The sequence below is a fragment of the Theropithecus gelada genome, chromosome 7b (assembly GCF_003255815.1).
Source record: "Theropithecus gelada isolate Dixy chromosome 7b, Tgel_1.0, whole genome shotgun sequence".
NCBI classification, from domain to species: Eukaryota; Metazoa; Chordata; class Mammalia; order Primates; family Cercopithecidae; genus Theropithecus; species Theropithecus gelada.
In genome coordinates, this window is record NC_037675.1 from 9672302 (window position 1) to 9692722 (window position 20421).

A 20421-nucleotide genomic window follows, 5' to 3' on the forward strand; every position below is an offset into this window, starting at 1 on the left:
ATTAAGCTAAAAGTGGAATGCATCCCATCTGGGCCCTCTCTTTTGAGGATGAAACAGTAGGAACTTTGTTTCATCAGCTATCCAAAAAGAAACCCTAAAAGTGCTGGGCCAGCCAAGCCCAGTCCCACACAGACGTCACCTTCTAAGAGAAAAAATGATGGAAAATATAAAAATAATATCTTGATTACTTCAGTTTGGCATCAAAGTCTCTAAAAGTTTGGTGTCTTTTTCTTTCTTCTGAAGTGCCTACGATAGGGTTAAAAGAAACAAATTTTCAGTCTTCAGATCCAGACTCTAATAAGAAATAGGATTTTGTGCAGAAGTACACACCCACTGCTGGGTTTTGGTGACCTAATGGTAGTGTGCAAATTTGGTATATGTGTAAAATGTCTCTATGTGTACAGGAGTATTTAATCAGAAGAGAACAAAGAGTAGGCACAGGAATTTCACCATGTACATTTTAGAGGAGGAAGGAGAGATTTAATGCTAAAAATGTGCTCTGCTATATTCCAGCCGACACCTCTAAGGCAGTGTTTCTGAGCCTTTTCTTCTGTTATACCCCAAAGAGCCTTTTCAGACATTATTCTCTATTCACCCCTCACTTCATGAAACTTTAATACCACAGATACACCACAAATTTGTTTAACTGTGTTTTACATACACACAGTAAGTCTTTTTTGTTCCCCAAAAGGCAACTTTCACCCCCTTGGGAGGATATCACTCCCTTAATATTGTATGCCCTAGGATTCCAGTGCTGTGTTCATGGTTCCAAAGTTATGAAATATATACTTACCTCATAACATTACAACTAAGGACAGCAGATAACGGATTTCTTTTTGTTTTTCAACTAGTTCTCAGTCTGTTTTTCCAGTATAACCACTATATGTACTAACTAGCATTCGGACAGTAATTTAAGTTTTGCAGAATTTAAAATTTCATCTGTCTAAAGAAAGCTTTATAGTAAGATATTTCAGAATAGGGAGACTGTTATAGAAAAAGTCCAATAAAAATAACTGATTACCTTGGCAGGCATTGCCAGGGGCAGGGCTGGGCTGGGGGATGGGGGGTGTCAGAATTCTCTAATTAAGTACATTAAATTAAAAATCTACATCTTCTTTTCAAATATGCTATTCAATTTGGTAATACTGGACATCTGCTGCTAGAAAGTAATTCTTGGTTCACAAGAAATGAAAGAGGCCAAGCATGGTGGCTCACGCCTATAATTCCAACACTTTGCTAGGTGGAGGCAGAAAGATCACTTAGCCCAGGAGTTTGAAACCAGTCTGGGCAACACAGGGAGACACCATCTCTAAACACACACACACACACACACACACACACACACACACACACACACACAAAGTAGCCACTCATGATGGTGAGTGCTACTTGGGAGGCTGGGGTAGAAGGATAACTTGAGCCTGGGAGGTCAAGCCTGCACTGAGCTGTGATTATGCCACTGCACTTCAGCCTGGACAAAAGACTGAGACTCTGTCTCCAAAAAAAAAAAAAGAGAGAGAGAGAGAAAGGAAGAAAAAGAAAGACATAACACATTATAACTCAGACCATTTGTTGTAATCTGGGCTGTAACTTTTTTCTTTAAACCCCAAAGAACTTCTGATCAGGTAAATGTATTTTTCTTTTTTAATGACAAATCTACTTCATAAAGTACCTTCCCTTATCAGTGAAAAAGAAAAGGAAAATATAAAAGAGCTGAGTCAAATTTGGAGTCAATAAAGGTTTGCAGTTCTTCAAACAAGAACACTTGCTATGAATTCTAAAAATAAACAACAGACATGGCTGAAAAAAGATTTCATTTTATGAAAGATTCTGCACCAAAGTCTTTTACAAAAACAGTATACAAAAACCACTAAACATTCTGTTCCATCTCCTATTCTGAAATCACTACTTGGTCTAAATTCACAGTTTCAGTAATAAAAATGAACACAATAAAACAGTACTCTATGCCCCCATCTCACCCCAAGAATTATCTTCAAAGGATGTCCAGATTTCTGTACACTATTTGCCAATCCTACCTAGGTCTTAAAAAAACAAATCTCAGCTTTATCTCTCGAGAAAAATCACTGGTTAATTAAAATGTCATTTAGGATTTTATTTGTTTTCTATGGAGGGACAATAATGGAATATTATTTTCATTTATTACTAAGGCAACACCTTTCATTATTAGAAGTATATTTCCATCTCAAGCTACATTTCAAAGCAAATTATATTCTTGAATGAGCTACTTTCATAGGTGTTTTGAATGTAATATTTTATTATAAAGCTGTGGTTGGCCTCCAGTGTTAATCAACACAAAGATGGATTTATTTTCAAAAGAGAAGACATTCTTTTCAGCAATCAAAATGTTTTCATCGAAAATTACTATGTATCATACAAATAACAAGCTCACTGTAAACATTTAAACAATTCAGGTTGGGCGCGGTGGCTCACGACTATAATCCCAGCACTTTGGGAGGCCAAGGCGGGTGGATCACAAGGTCAGGAGATCGAGACCATCCTGGCTAACACGGTGAAACCCCGTCTCTACTAAAAATACAAAAAAATTAGCTGGGCATGGTGGCAGGTGCCTTTAGTCCCAGCTACTCAGGAGGCTGAGGCAGGAGAATGGTGTGAACTCAGGAGGTGGAGCTTGCAGTGAGCCAAGATCCGGCCACTGCACTCCAGCCTGGGCGACAGAGTGAGACTCCATCTCAAAAAAAAAAAAAAAAAAAAAAATTCAAAGATAGATAAAGTAGAAAGTCAAAGTCTCCACCTACCTGCCCTCTAAGATGTTACTACTTATGCTTAAAATACTTTATTTTTAAAAAGGAGGGGAAATCACATCATAACTACTTTAAAAGGTCTTTACAACTTCTTTATAATTACAGACACATGCAAACACACACACACACACACACACACACACACACACACACACGGGGGGGATGGGGAAGGAGGGGGCAGGAGGGAGGGATAGACAGACATATACACTTCAATGTAGGACTTATTACAAAACATGCAAAAAAAAAAAAAAGAGAGAAAACAGAGATGGGTGGGAGACAGGCCTGCAATTTCAATATCTGAAGTCAAAATAATTTATTAGGAGATAATTTAGAATGTCTATGTGTCAACCCTATTTAGGGAAATATTGATTTGATAAAAGATTACAGACTAACATTGAAAAGTAGCTGCCTTTTGAGGGTTAATCAATCCTTTGGTTTTAGGAAAAACTAAAATGTTACAAAACACAGTGAAACATACAGAGAACTCAAAGAAAAATCAGAGCCAGCAATCTGGATGAAACATGAAAAATAAAAAAATAATAATAATGAGACGGGTGGATCACGAGGTCAGGAGATCGAGACCATCCTGGCTAACATGGTGAAACCCCGTCTCTACTAAAAAATAACAAAAAACTAGCCGGGCGATGTGGCGGACGCCTGTAGTCCCAGCTACTCGGGAGGCTGAGGCAGGAGAATGGCGTGAACCCGGGAGGCGGAGCTTGCAGTGAGCTGAGATCCGGCCACTGCACTCCAGCCTGGGCGACGGAGCAAGACTCCGTCTCAAAAAAAAAAAAATAATAATAATAATAATAATAAAAGCAAGAAGAGGCTGGGCACGGTGGCTCATGCCTGTAATCCTAGCACTTTGGGAGGCCAAGGTGGGCAGATCACGAGGTCAGGAGTTCAAGACCAGCCTGGCCAACATGGTGAAACCCCACCTCTACTAAAAATACGAAATTTAGCCAGGCATGGTGGCACACGCCTGTAATCCCAGCTACTCAGGAGGCTGAGGCAGGAGAATTGCTTGAACCCAGGAGATGGAGGTTATAGTGAGCTAAGATCGTGCCATTGCATTCCAGCCTGGGCAACAGAGCATGACTCCTTTTTGGGGTGGGGGATGGGGGGCAAGAACAAGGCACAAAGCTCTGTTTCTTCTCTTAGCCAAAATGACTAGGAATTGCAGAGCTCGTCCCACACATAAGCACAAAGAGTGCAGAGACATCCCTGTAGGCAGTAGCTGCTGCAACAAACAGACCATGCACACTTATCCAGGAACTGGGATGCACAGTGCACTGCATGGACTTTCCACGAAGACTGGACTTTCCATGAAGATTCTTGAATAATCTAGCACTGCTCTCAGCAAACAGGAAATCTGAGGCTATCAATGCAGCTAACTGATGCACAAAAATCATCGGACTCCTTCTCCAAGCTAAAAATGCAACTCAACAAGCCAGAGACTCCTTTTGAATTTATTTAAAACAAACAAACAAACAAACAAAACAAACCAAAAAAAACAGGGCGGGGAGGGGGTTACATGTGAGTGTGAGTATGGGTGTATTCACATACATACACATCTTTCTAGAAGAGCAGCTTCTGGGAAGCAGGATGTGTGACACAGTAGAAATGTTGTTCTATCAAGTGACAGTTTCCTAGAACAAGCCTTCTTAGCATATACCAGTGAGGAAACCAAACAAAAATCCTCGTCCTCATAAAGCTAACACTTTAGTTGGGGCAGACAGAAAATAAATAAGATAAATAAGTAAAATATATGTGAGAAGTTGAAAAGTGCAATGGACAAAAATAAAGCAGGAAAGGGGGATAGGGAATGTGGAGAGGCGGCAGCTGTGTATTTTTATAAGCTGGACCGAAAGGCTTCACTGAGGTGATAGCTGAGTAAGGGCCTGAAGGAAGGGAAGGCACAAGTCTAAGTCCACAAAGGCAGATTTAAAGACGTTTAGGTCCAGGCTAAAGAATTTACCCATAATATAAACAAGAAATTCAAAACAAGTTAACCCCCAAAATGCCTCTATCTCTACCCCTCCACAATAAATTACCAAACTAAGCCAAATGACAGTAGCTGAAAAAGACAAATAACCAGAAAAATCTCATATGCGATAAGTAGAGCAATAGGGTCTGGTCAGGAATCTCCTTTGCTTAGTTAATAGAGTTTCTACTACACCAACTAAGGATCTCATTGATACCCTTGCACACATATCAAAGGCTCATATGTTAAAAGTGTTGTCTTACTCTCCATTTGGCCTTCCAGAGGTAAAAGGTCTTTCAGGGACTCTAATCCTTTTGTCACCTCTGCTGTGATGAGGCACCTCATATCAGCTGCCTGACTAAATTCAGGTAGGAAGCAGAATGTTCAGGCCAATGGGAAGGGGGGAGTTATCAGACCTCATAAGCATGATGGAAAATACTGGAATGTGGCTAAGCGGAGAGACAATTCGTAGAAAATGAAAGAAAAGCCAGGTACGAGGTAGGACTCCAGGGCCAAAGCAAACGGGTCAGGAATGATTTCCCAGGATTTGGACCAAATTAGAGGAAAGGCGCAGAGTCTAATATACATTCTGCTTGGTTTGGGTAGGCAGGGCAAGGGTACTTATATAGACATATATAAAGAGGTACTAGAATCAAAGTCAAGGGAAGAAATGTGAACTAGAGCTCAGAAAGGTAGGCTGAGGACAATGTTCAAGGATTTGGTACAAACTTAGAGCTCCAGGCTGTCATAAAGTTCAGCGACTCTGGGAAATTAATTGCCTGCTGCCCATCCTGGTTTAAGGACCTTACCAGTAAAGGCTTAAGGGCTTTGAGGTACATCCCTCTCCACCAAGAGAACAGACTTTGTTGGGATCTGTGACTGAGGATCACAGTTAGGACACAGGCCATGCTTGTTATATTTGCCTTTTCCCTTTTATCTGCTTGCAGTCTCCTTGTATCTACTTATATGCCCTTTCTAGATACACATGCACACACAGGTATACAAACACACAGTCCTCAAACTTTAACCCTAAAGTGCTCCTAGTATAGGAAGTATTATGTTTATAAAACTTACCTCAATTCCTTTCCTAATGAGAACTGAGTCACGGACTGATCAATTATACCTAGGTTAAGAAGCTGTTTCTCCCCACCACCAACACATAATAAATGTTCAGCAATGGTGATACTGGATGGCACCTGCTAGAGAGCAGACCTCAAGTTCTAGGGAGGCCTTTCTGATGTGATATACATCACAGGAAACAAGATGACTGGAGCTGTGGGTTACAAGGAAGGACACCTAATACTCTTCAGAAAAGCAATCGGTATCTATCCTGACTGCCTTCTTTTATTTCCTGTCCATAAAAATTTGGAAATAATATACCTAGAGACTCTCTAGAATCTTTAAATCCTTGAATTTTCAACATCATTTTTACCAAGTAGGAGGATAAACCAGCTTTCAACTGTCATAATCCCAGTTCTTAAATAAGTTATAATTTACAGAATTTGGTAGGTGGCTGACACAACAATAATACATATAAAACGGCACAGCAATAAAAAACTGGCAATCTGCTCCAATACCAGCAGGACCAGATACTCAAACTGCTTTATAAACTAATAAATTTTTTTACACTGCCTACACTTCACTCTTCCTGTCACTCTATATTGATAAACATAGAATAAAAGTGTTTAAGAACTAGGAAAAGCTAGTAAGGATCCCATTCAAATACTTACCAGGAGCAATGGTCTCCAATGTATCAGAACTGACCTTCCGAGTACTTGTACAGTGACGGAGGGTGGAACCTGAAAATACCAAGTAAAACACTACATCATCTTCAACTTTGTCCTCTTCAGCAAGCAGCACTGTAACAACACAATCGCCCTAGGAAAGGAAATAATATAGCAAGCTTACATTAGTAAGGTTCCTCTTCGCAGCCTATCTTTATCAAACATCATATTTAAGGGAAAATCAAATATACCGTCGAAACCATGCCCCCATTCTAGTAAGCTGAAACAGGTATAAAGATTGAGCACTTATGTGCCAGGCAATTATCCAGGCATTCACAATACAGAATGAACCTGAAAATAAGATCGCTCTCCCTTCTCTAAATTTACATTTTAGTGGAGGTGATTAGACAAATAAGTTAACCAACAAGATGAAGGAAAACTTTACGTGATGAATGGGTTAAAAAGGGCAAGGGCGGGGGAGATAGAGAAGAAAATCCAAAAATAAGGCAGAGAGGATGGAGGGGGTATAATAAATGATCACATCCTTGTACTCAGAATGCTTCTTAACTCCTGTGTTCCAGTTGACAATAATTCTCTAAATTCTATATCCCATAAATCATTACCAAGTCCATACATTCTCCAGCAATAGGCTTGCCTGGAAAGGGGAGAGTGCAAAGAAGACGAGCTTGGGCTCCAGCCTAAGTGCATAACAGGCTACAACATCCAAGTTTGTGTAAGTATACGCTATGATGTTTGCACAATGAACAAAATCACCTAATACCATAGTTCTCAGAACATATCGCCATAGTTTAAACAGCACATGACTGTATAGGAAAGCTCCTGGATCATGTTCAACTCTCCGTCTATAATATTTTCAACCTATTTCAATAGGAGGCTGCTTTTCTAATAATTTGTATTTCCTAACCATCTGACATTCCTGCTCTTCTTTATCTATCCCTACATTAATCCCATAAAATCAGACAAAAAATCTTGGGCCAATAACTTTGTCTATGACTTTGCAACTATTAGAAGGTAAGACATCTTTGTCTTTCAGTTGTTTTTTTTTTTTTTTTGGTAAGACGGAGTTTTCCTCTTGTTGCCCGGGCTGGAGTGCAGTGGCATGCTCTCGGCTCACTGCAACCTCCAACTCCTAGGTTCAAGCGATCCTCGTGTCTCAGCCTCGCAAGTAGCTGGGATTACAAGCACCCACCACCACACCCAGCTAAATTTTTTTGTATTTTTAGTAGAGACAAGGTTTTGCCATGTTGGCCAGGTTGGTCTCGAACCCTGACCCCAGACGATCTGCCCGCCTCAGCCTCCCAAAGTGCTGGGATTACAGGAGTGAGCCACCGTAGCCAGCTGTAAATACTCTTTAGTAGTTTTTATATATAGTTTTTTTTTTTAAATCAAGACCAGTGGCTAAATATATTCTATGAAATGCTGTCCTAATTATTAGCATTCTTGCAATTACAAACTATACAATTCCTGTTGTAACCATAACAAAAGATTACAAAGCATCAAGGTTTAAAGCACTGAGATGTAATACTATATAAATCTTAATAATGCACTACAGAAAAATCAATTTAGAGAAGGCCGGACATTTTAGCATCATAATTAGAGGAGTAAATTCTCATTACGTACAGAAGATTTTTCCTTTCAATTTTAGCAACAATTAACGCCAACAAGAGAACCATACCACCCTGTGGTCACAATTTACTAAGCCCAGCAGTATAACTGAGCAGAAGGTAGTTTTTTACTAAACACTAAAAAGCAAAAACCATCAAGTCAAACCTAGGAACCAGGTCTATTAACAAAATATGCTCCAGCGGGTCCATGACTACTACTATGACTATCACAGTGGAGCATTCAACAGTATCCTAATCCAAGGAATATCACGGCTGGTAAAACAGAATTATCACTGACTTCAGTTACCACCCAGAATTAGACTTTTGTCCTGTTTATAAGACTCTCTCGGAAACATTTTTGAAAAGCTTAGCCTGGTAATATGTGTAATCTCCTTTGGCATGATGCAACCAGTTAAGAAGATGTTTGCAGCGTGTATGAGAAGAGTCTATTTCTCAAGGTACTGAAATATCATCATAGCCTGAAAAAAGTACAAATGAAAAGTTCCATCCTTTGCAGCATAGTTTGACAAATTATGACCCACACGTCAATTCCAGCCTCCCACCATCCCGTTTTACATTTTGCGGGGGTGGGGGTGGGGGTTAGGGTTAGGGACAAAAAAAGGCCTTTTAATCCTTTTAATGTGAAAATTACATGAAATTCAAATTCACTGTCAACAAATAAAGGTTTAATTGAACTCAGACCATTCATTTACCCACCATTCACGGCTAGTTTTGCACTACAATGGGCCATAGAAGGTAATGATTACATGAGAACTTAGCCCACAGCCTAAATTATTTACTATCTGGACTTTTACAGGGGGAAAAAAAAAATTCACTTTGATTTCTAACCTGGTATTCTAAGAATATATCTTCCTTTTCACGATCAAGAATTTCATCCTCACATGAGACCCAACATCTTGCTGGGAGACTCTCTGTGCCCCAAGATACTAGTGATGTCTGGGCCTTCCTTTGGGGACAGAGGAGGTGGCTAATTATAAGCAGATGAAATCCTTTTAGCAATGCTTTCAATATGAACCTCTTTTTACAAATAAGTTTTAAACTGCTTTCATATATATATATATTTTTATTATACTTTAAGTTTTAGGGTACATGTGCACAATGTGCAGGTTTGTTACATATGTATACTTGTGCCATGTTGCTGTGCTGCACCCATCAACTCGTCAGCACCCATCAACTCATCATTTACATCAGGTATAACTCCCAATGCCACCCCTCCCCTCTCCCTCCTCCCTATAATAGGCCCCGGTGTGTGATGTTCCCCTTCCAGAGTCCAAGTGATCTCATTGTTCAGTTCCCACCTATGAGTGAGAACATGCGGTGTTTGGTTTTCTGTTCTTGCGATAGTTTGCTGAGAATGATGGTTTCCAGCTGCATCCATGTCCCTACGAAGAACATGAACTCATCCTTTTTTATGGCTGCATAGTATTCCATGGTGTATATGCGCCACATTTTCTTAATCTAGTCCGTCACTGATGAACATTTGGGTTGATTCCAAGTCTTTGCTATTGTAAATAGTGTGCAATAAACATACGTGTGCATGTGTCTTTATAGCAGCATGATTTATAATCCTTTGGGTATATACCCAGTAATGGGATGGCTGGGTCATATGGTATTTCTAGTTCTAGATTCTTGAGGAATCGCCATACTGTTTTCCACAATGGTTGAACCAGTTTACAATCCCACCAACAGTGTAAAAGTGTTCCTATTTCTCCACATCCTCTCCAGTACCTGTTGTTTCCTGACTTTTTAATGATCGCCATTCTAACTGGTGTGAGATGGTATCTCATTGTCGTTTTGATTTGCATTTCTCTGATGGCCAGTGATGACGAGCATTTTTTCATGTATCTATTGGCTGTGTGTATGTCTTCATTTGAGAAATGTATGTTCATATCCTTTGCCCACTTTTTGATGGGGTTATTTGTTTTTTTCTTGTAAATTTGTTTGAGTTCTTTGTAGGTTCTGGATATTAGCCCTTTGTCAGATGAGTAGATTGCAAAAATTTTCTCCCATTCTGTAGGTTGCCTGTTCAATCTGATGGTAGATTCTTTTGCTGTGCAGAAGCTCTTAGTTTAATTAGATCCCATTTGTCAATGTTGGCTTTTGTTGCCATTGCTTCTAGTGTTTTAGACATGAAGTCCTTGCCCATGCCTATGTCCTGAATGGTATTACCTATATTTAATAGTTAGGGTTTTGGTTGTTGTTTGAGACAGGGTCTCACTTAGTTGCTCAGGCTGGAGTGCCAAGCACAATCAGGGCTCACCGCAGCCTCCAGTTCCAGGACTCAAGTGATCCTCCCCCTGCTGCCTCCCAAGTAGCTGAGACCACAGGCATGCGCCACCGCTTTGGGCTGCTTTTTAAATTTTCTATAGAGATCAGGTATCCGTATGTTGCCCAGGATGGTCTCAAACTCCTGAACTCAAGTGATCCTCAAGGCCTGCCAAAAATGTTGAGATTATAGGCATGAGCCACTGCTCCTGGTCTGTAGTTTTTTTTGGTTTTGTTTCTGTTTTTAATATTAAGTCACACTACCTTATGACAAAAAAATTCAATAGAAGAGAACACAAAAGCTCCATTCATTTTAAAGCCTCTTGAAATTTAGATTCCAAAGGCACCTGAAATCAAAAATACCTGTTTTCCTTGAAGGAGTATTCTCTGCACACTGATAAAGTCACTGAGAGCAAATAACAAACTGCATTTCAGCCACTAACTCCCATTTTACTCCAGCAGAACCAGGTACCTACTATTACTTGAGATGGCTTTGAAAGATTAAATGAGTAGAATGGTGATGAAAAAATAACAAGGAAAAACAGATCTAGGTAACAATTTTTGTTGCGATGCTTTAATCCTACCATCGTTAAAGAATATCCTGGTATTAATAAATTACTCTGCTGTCCCTGGGAAAGACCAGTCTACAGAATAAATAGATACATCAGTCTGGCTACACAGTGAACAAGTCTGCCATGTTTCTAAATAAAATAAAATATTAACAAGGGTAATTTTCAAGACATTCTCAATTATTATTTTAGTTTGACCCAACCTCAGGAAGAGTACACACCTACGTCACCACTCTCTTCCAATAATCTGAACTTAAGAAACAGTGTGATCCCCTTACACAGATATTTTCCATGTTTCATCATTAGTGAGAAATGTCTCCCTGAAACTGACAATTTTTTCAGGGTCCTGATTAGTTTTGCTAACAGATGACATAAAAACTAATGGAAAAGACATCTATACTAGCCCTTATTCTGTAAATATAGGTTAGCCCCCCCCACCCCTATATAAATAAACTGTGATATAAAATACCACTATCAACCACTTATTTGCAAATAAAAACAGGTTTTTATAAAAGAGTTACTTTACAATGTGATTTTAAATGGTAGCCATGGTCTCACTTTTCCCCATCCTGAAGTAATTCTTAGAGTAGCTACATACTATAATAATGGCACTGTAACTTCCTTTATATATTAAGTTTAAAAAAATTTTTTTCACTTAGATTGCTACCCTGGAATTCTAAGAATATATTTTCCTTTTCTAGATAAAAGATTTCCTCTCCTCATGAGACCCAGCATCTTGCTGGGAAACGCTCTATGTCCCAAGATACTAGTGGTCTGAGGCTTTCCTTTAACTGGGAAAAGTAACTTGATTAAAAAAAAAAAAAGAAGTGAGATGGGAAAGGGAAAGGTATTTGGGGGATGGGAAGAGGCAAATTACAATGCAGGGATGAATGGACAAAAAAGGGCTTTGGACAGAGAAGGTCGTAGATACGGATTAGGAGAATGAGATAGAAAGACCTGTAGGAGGAAGGGTGAGACAGGATGACATCAATGTCATCTTAGATAGTAAGAAAGTGTCAGCCATAGATTTTCAAAGGTGGGCCCAGTCAGCAGCAAAGTCAGTGGTATACTGGAGTTGGCTTATGTAGACTCATGAGTGCTCACTGTTAAATTTTCAGGAATTCTGCAAGGAATTCTGTTAAACATAGCCATTATTAAAAATTACATTATATTGGCTTATAATTAAGTAAGTTGCATTAAAAACAAATGTCATAAATATTCAAAACTTATCACTTTTTAATTATTTACCACAACATACTATACTTTATGCTCTGGAGGTTTCTATCTATTGTATCCAGACAGCAGAAATTCCACATAATGGTGTGCTGCTGCATGTCTTCACAACTCATATCTCTTGTCAAATCTGTATTCATAATATGCCCTGGATAGCCTGAAATCAACCATTATGGGAGTATTTACACCACTGAAATTGGCAAATGCTATAAATCAGGGCTTTCTGTTTTTCTTTTTAACCAGCACACCACTGAGAACAGGTCAGCAGAAGGGAAGGAGAGGGCAAAGGGGGAGAATTTCCACAGGGAGGACCAAGGAAGGCCACGGCAGGCCCATTTAAGAGACATCATCACTTACAGAAAGAATGGAGGTCTTGCCGGGCGCGGTGGCTCAAGCCTGTAATCCCAGCACTTTGGGAGGCCGAGGCGGGCGGATCACGAGGTCAGGAGATCGAGACCATCCTGGCTAACACGGTGAAACCCCATCTCTACTAAAAAATACAAAAAACTAGCCGGGCGCGGTGGCGGGCACCTGTAGTCCCAACTACTCGGGAGGCTGAGGCAGGAGAATGGCGTGAACCCGGGAGGCGGAGCTTGCAGTGAGCTGAGATCCGGCCACTGCACTCCAGCCTGGGCGGCAGAGCGAGACTCCGTCTCAAAAAAAAAAAAAAAAAAAAGAAAGAAAGAATGGAGGTCTTGCTATAAGACAAAACGCTAGTCAAGTACAAACCATCACAGATTATAGGTAACAGTGTTGTCATAGTTCTACTCACAGCAGTTCAGTATTATCACCACCTTGAGTTAACTTGTTAGTGTATCACCGTTTATAACTTGTTAGTGTATCACCGTGATTAAGAAGATGATCATTGACACCAACCTGCCTGTGTCTTTATCACAGTATGGTATATCGCTTTATATCTGTGTAACTTGGGGTATGTTGTTTAACTTCCTTATGCCGTAAGGGAGGACAAGAATTATCAACCTTATCTCATAAGGTCGTTTTGAAGAATTAGGTGATTGATAAAAGGAAAGCACCCATATCAAGTGTCTGGCACATAATATTCAATAAATGACTACTCTTATAATGTACCAGGATGTGCACCCCATTAGAGCATGTTTTATTCACTGAGAAACCTGCTTTGTCTAGACTAGTAAGTTGCACTTGAAAAGACAGAAAGGGAGACACCAAAACTTTAATGGCAGTTATTCCTAGACGGAATTTTAATACACCATGTGCTTTTCTGAGTTCTCCGATTTTTAACATCTTTGTTGTTAAAAACTGGAAAACAGAAAAGATGTTTAAAATGTTAAGGAAGTTGCTAAAAACGCAACAAAGATGTTGGAGAAATGCTCACTTACCGCTTATAAATAACAAAGGGGAAAGCAGAACTTTGGCAGGTAACACCTGTATCAAGTGATTAAAAAAAAAAAAAAAAAGTAAAAATAACCATAGAGAAATACGCTAACATCACATTTCACATAGCACGCACTAAGGACACAGCATCACTTATAACGTTCCTAACAAAAATGCATAACTTCAATCTAGTCATAAGAAAACATCAGACAAACTTAAATTGAAGGGGCATCTATGTAAAAAATGGCCTGTAACTCTTCAGAAAATGTCACTAACAAAAGACAAAGATTGAGGTCCTGTTCCAGATTAAAGAAGACTAAAAAGATTTGCCAACTAAACACAATACATGATTTTGGAGTGAATCCTGAATAAAAACATGCTGCTATTAAGGATATTATTGGGACAATGGCAAAATCTGAATGAGGTTTACAGATTAACATGGGACCAAAGTTAAAATTCCTGGTTTTGGTATCATGCTGTGGTTATGGAAGAACACCTTTGTTCTTAGAAACTACACAACAAAGCATTTGGGGTAAAAGGATGTAATACCTACAATTTACTCTCCAATGGTTCAGGAAAGAAATGATAACAGAATGATTAAGTAAATATGGCAAAATGTTAACAGTTGGAAAATAGGGGCTTAAGGTTTATAAGATGTAATATCTGTTCTATTCTTACAGCTTTTCTATAAACTTGAAATTATTTCAGAATAAAGTTTCCAAGAAATAGCTACTCAAATAATTTATAATCAAATATTGGAAGTTAAAAGGTATAAAATGTAGATTTCTGAGTTTATTTTTTATATCTTGCAGTCACATATTTTATGTAAAGACATTCTTGTAGGCTCCAAGAATTGTGAAATTATAACAAAAACTATCTTTCAATCCAGAATCATAAAAGTTTCACAGGTCTTCCCAAATTTATTTCCCAGTCTGACAAAATGACAGGATTTATATCCACTGCAAATTTGGGAAAAGTGAAACAAAGGAGTTAAATAAACTAAGTAAAAACTGAGTGTTATTACAGGGTATTACCTTTCCATTAGGTAGCAATTATTACAGTACCAAAAAAAAAAAAGAGCAAAAAACCCTCAAAATCTCATTAACCAACACTGCTTGTATTCACGTAACTATCTTCATTCTCTCCTTTAAACACAATTGATAGGCAATTGATAAAACTTTGCCCAGTTACTTTGCTAAAACAAACAAACACCGACAGGTAGCTACAACTTTTCCATAGGCTAAAAGGCAAAGTCATGGCATTTTAACTTGGCAGCTCATGGTAGCCAGTGTTCAATTTCATTAAAGGCTCACACAACAGAGGAACACTCAGCAGCAATGAACATTATCTAGTGCACAGATATTGGTCGCTAATACCATTCTCCACTAAAAAGAACTGAGTCCCTTCAGAGACTTGGCTGATTCCAGGCCTGGGTCAGACTGTAACATCTTGTTTTGACAGAAAACAATGAAGTGCTCAAAAAAAAAAAACAATTGGGCCATGTCTTAAGGACACAGAAGCCAGACTCCAGTGGCTTCCTCTGTACAAACCTGGGACAATTTAAAGACTAAACAATCAAGAACAGCAATAAATTATAAACAATTTTTTAACAAATAGGAAGTCATGAGTCCATATTAATAACAATAGATAAATTATATAGCAGAGAAGGGAGTTTCTACGAGTATCGCAGAATGACAGGGTTCGACTGCTAAAAGAGGGGAGATTGCTGGAATAGTAAAATTATCACTGCACAAACATGGTAAAGATTCACTCTGGCAAAAAGTTATCAATGAATGCTCAATCCAGAGGGAGATTCTGACGAGGAACAGCATACATATTACACAGTCTTTTAAGTGTCTCCCCATAGACTGCTTATTAGTTAAAAGAGAGAAAAAAGAAGTAGTATTCATTCAGTGAAATCCGCCAATACGCTGAACAGGTAAATCAAAATAAAGATCTCAATAAAGACAGATGACAGATGTGTCTCCAGAGTCACACACTGAGAAAGACACAAGGTTACCTATGCAGTGCTCTGACCAAGCGTGCAAGCCCTCAACCTAATCACAAGGAAACGTCGGACAATGAGAAACAGTCTATTAAGAAAGAGGAGAGGCACTGTATTCTTCAAAACTGGAAAAGATAAAAGATAAAGAAAGGTGTGGACGTGTTCCAGATTAAAGAAGGCTAAGAGACATGACAAATAAAGAGCAGTATCTATCCTGCTGTGATTACAAAGGAGAATATCCCTATTTTAGGAAATACATACTGAAGCATTTTAGAAATAAACAGCCAGGATACACGTAACTTACTGACAGATAATTAAGGAAAAAAATTGTCGGCCTACAGGTAAATAGCTAGAGTGAAAATGATAAAGCAAATGGCGTAAGATGTTAACAACAGGTGTTGTCCTGAGTAAAGAATATATGAGTATCCTTTGTACTACTTTTGGAAAACTTTTTATAAAATTATTTTTTAATATTTTTAATATTTTGAAATTATTTCCACATTAAAAGTTTTAAAAACATAAAAATAAAAACTTGTAAAACCTCCAAGGCTTTCCACAAAAAACTGTAAAAAGATTTTGAAATAAATTAAGGGCTGGGGTTGTGGGAAGCCCTATCAATACAGATGTGGAGAAAGCTCTGTCATTAACAGCAAATGTAGAAGTTCCTTCAGCCTCACACTGACAGCATGGAGCTTGTCCATGGCTGACCGAGGTGCTTTGCAAATACTGCAAGGTATCTTTATCTCCACTTAAGAGATGAGAAAGCTGTTGCCGAGAGTATTTTTTAAACCTTGCCTTTAAAAAGCTAGAAGGGTCAAGCAGGGATTCAAATCCAAGTAGGGTTCCTAAGTCTGTACTTCCTCTATATCCCGACCTTGAAGTTAAGAGGAGGAGACAGAGTTAGGTGTGGGAAAAAAGAGATATGTGTGAAGAGGTCATTGTTGATAGAAGGAACATGTTACATAGCAAGCAAGTCGCAGGCATCGAAGGACTACAGGGTATAGGAGAAAGAGGGTGCTGAGAACAAGAAAGATGGAAGAGTCTGGAGGTGGGGAAGGGAGGAGAAGCAGGAGGTCTGCTTATGCTCAGGGTAAATCCAAACCCAGACACAACGGCTGCTTGGGCCCAAACATGTGCGACAAAGTCAGAGAGATGTATAATTGTGTGCACTGCACTGTCCATGTTTCTCTTCACCACCTGAGGCTTATGGAAAGCAAGAACTGTCTTTTGAAACTTCACACAAGGCCTATGTAGCAGTAGGAAGTTGTTCCATAACTGAGTGAATAAAGATGGCAGAGATCAGCTTATGCCGAATATTAATGGCAAGCCAAAAGATTCATACTTGAACCTGTGTAGGCGAGGGGGAAAAAAAGACACAGTCTTATGTGGTATATATTGAAAGAAAAATGGGGGGTCGGGGGTGTTAAAGGCAGCAAATATTCCAGAAAGATTTCTCTCATAGTCATATCCTAAGAAGGAAAAATAATAGAGACAAAGAAACCATTTGGGGAAAATAATACAAAAACACAATGTGAGAAAGTAAACAGTGCTTAACTGCCACGGTAGCAAGACAATCTAAAAAAATGATAAATGTGAGGAAAAAAGTTGTTAAAAGTAATTTGGGCCAGGCACGGTGGCTCATGCCTGTACTCCCAGCACCTGGGGAGGCAAAGGTGGGAGGATCTCTTGAGCCAGGAGATGCAGACTGAGGGAGCTATGATCACACCACTGCACTCCAGCCTGGGACAGGGCAAGACCCTGTCTCTCAAATTAATAATAATAATAATTTGATGAAATATGACAACCGATTGGATGGGACTAGAAGATAGTAAGCATGAAGCAGAATTAAGAGGAAAAAGGGGTATCTCTAAGGAAAACTAGTGGCTTGTGGGGATAATCTGTGATAAGATGATGAGGCTTTGAATCTTAAGTTTCATATATCAGCAGGGTAGACAAGATAGATATTTGTACTTATTCTATATCCAACAGGTAAGTAACAGGGCAAGCTGTCAAAAAAGGGCTAGCCTGGCCACTCAGATCTGAGAGTCAACCTGCACGAAGTTAAGAACTAAAACCTTGACTGTAGATGAGTTTGTGGTAATAGAGAGCCAATGACTAGACCCTGGTGTTCCAGCAAGGGAGGGCAGTAAGAAGAAATGGATCCACAGAAACAGGCCAAACAAGGAAGGGCCAGTTGGAGAAGAGCAGAAATCAGAGAACAAAGGATCAACAAAGCCAAAAGAGGCAAGGATATAAAAGACTTGCAGCATGTAAAGGAGTGACTTTTTGAAAAGAACTCCTCAGAACAAACAATGGAAGACAGCTGTCTGAAGAAAATCAACAAACTCAGAAATTTTTTTTTCTCTAGCCTTCAATGGGTTTTTTTGTAACATATCTTTCATCTATCTATTCCAGTGCCCTGAACTCAGAAATGGCCCTATGGACCCAAGAGGAACCCAAACTCAAGTGCCACCTAAAAAGATGGGATTTGCCATATCTATTAATGGCAGCCACAAGTGAGCACTCTGCAGCCAAAACTTAAAATACTTGTTTCCCATTTCAAATCTTTCAGAAAGCTCATTTGCTAAACTAAAATAATGATCACTTCCCAGATACACAATACACTCAATTTCACACCATTTAAAATATTTCAGAGTTCTCTTTATTTTAACCATCTATTGTTAATAATACCCTTGGTAACTACAAAAGTCTTTCAGGATGATACAATCTTGACAAGATATAATTGTTCATCTGTGATAATTAGGTGGAAAGCTAGCCTGCATTAATTAAAGGATTTTCAAATGACTTACTGCTAGCAAATATAGAACTGCCATCCATTGCTGGGATCATTTTTTAAAATACAAACATTATATGAAACAATATTGATAGGTAAACGAGACTTAAAATATCTGAAAATATTTTGTTGCTTTAAACATTTCCTTTAATATATTTTACTTTATTACTTCAATAATTGTATACTAGCAATAAAATGTATTACTAATATAATTATAAATTTATTACTAATATAATAAATGCTATATTAGTACATATACTGACTTCTCTAGGTACAGGGAGATGAATGCCCAAACTCTACCCTGAAGAATATGACCAAAAAGACTTCTGCGGAGAAATGTCTAAGCCCAGTGCTGCTCAAAGCTCAAGACAGATCACCTCAAGCAGGCACATACTCTCTGAAAGCTTATGCCATTACAGTGAAGCCGGGCCACAGACTGCATCTCGTTCATCTTTGTACACCCAATATCTCTTCAAAAGGCCTGATACAGCAAGTGCTCAATCAGGATGTACTGAGTTGAACAAAATGTATTTCATCTTTTTTAAAAAAAATAAAACATAGAATGCTCCAAATAAAAATACTAAGTTTGTCTTGCTTATCCCATCCTTCCTTCCTTCATTTCAACAATGGGGTGGAGACTTAGGTGAGGAACTATGGCACACTAAGGCTACGGAGACAAGCCGGTTCTTGCCCTGTTGGGGCTCACAGACTCTTCAAGGAGACAGACACATAAGGCAACAATTGCAGCTGTATAAAAAGCATAGTAGGAGAAGCAAGGACCAGGGACTGCAGGGATTAGAGGAGGCCCTTGACTGCCTGAGCAAAACGCAGGGCAGGGAGGCCTCCCACAGTCTTGTCAAACACAGGTCACCCTGGAAGGAGCCTGAGGAATACCGATTCTCTCTCACCTGATTTCAAATTCTGTTTGAAAGAAATGATATTTGCAACCAGTGGACAGGGGTGACATGTGAGGGGAGGTGACAGAGGCTACAAACTAAATCCAAAACCATTCAGCTGTCAGACCTCAGAGTTTCTAAATACTGGATATAATGGCGCTTATAAAATTAGCAAACCCCAAAGAAACACAAACCTTGTATTTCTAACTTTGTGAATACCCTGAAGTGCTATTCCTTGGCATTCCTTATGTCAGAATTCATTCAAAAGGAGAATATCACAAAGTTTAATTATAGGATAAATGAGTTATATTTGTGCAGCCTAATTTAGTGGAGTGCTCTAGAAAATGACAGACAAATTCATAAGGCACGGTTACAACAAAGTAGGATCCCAAGGCTCCCTAAGATGAGAACATAAATATATGATGTTATTGCGATCAAGCTAGAAAACAGAAATCCTACCAGAAGAAAAAAAATCTAAAAACCTTAATCACGAACAGAGCTATCCCGTTCTGTTGGTTCTTTAGTATTACCTCAAAGTAGCATGAATGGTTCTCAGAGTAGCTTCGTTTCTCTGGGAAATTAATACCATTATAAAGTAAGCGTATGCACAAAACTCTTTAATATTATTTAGCACTCACTATTTCTTAAATGCAACATGCTACTCGATAACAAGGTATCAACCACCACACATGGTAGTGAAGTATAAAAATGGAGGCTGGGAAACAGAATCAGGATCACTTAATAGCTACAGACCCCTGATAAGAACCACTTGAAGCTCATTTATTTTGTCAGCAAAATGAATTCATTCATTACAAAACTTACTGTAATATGTGTCAGACACTATTAAGAACTAGGCCTCAAACATGAAAGACAAGGCCCCTTGCCCTCATGGAGCTTGTATTTTAGCAGGTAAGACAAATTATAGAAAGTAACATTAGAGAGAAAGTTCTATTAGAAAGGGTAAGACAGCATAAAGGGATTAAAGTTTGTCTGAAATACGGATGACAGGATACTTTTCCCAACAGGGTGGTCGGGGAAAGCTTCTCCAAGGAAGCCAAATTTGAGCTGAAACCTGAATGAAGCAAATTAAGGGAAGACAAAGAAAGCAGTCAAGGCAAAGGGAATATATCAAGTGCAAGGCAAGTAAAAACTCAGCGTGTTCAAAAAAT

At 38.9% G+C, this 20421-nt stretch overlaps 1 protein-coding gene across 3 annotated transcripts in view; it reads right to left on the bottom strand.

Annotated features, from left to right (window-relative positions):
- Window positions 1–20421, bottom strand: part of AKAP13 (A-kinase anchoring protein 13) — a 356454-nt gene that overhangs the window by 213967 nt on the left and 122066 nt on the right. For all 3 annotated transcript variants that reach the window (XM_025390973.1, XM_025390974.1, XM_025390972.1), the window contains exon 3: window positions 6498–6645. In XM_025390973.1, coding sequence (XP_025246758.1) covers window positions 6498–6645 — 148 coding nt within the window. The remainder of the gene's footprint in view (window positions 1–6497; window positions 6646–20421) is intronic.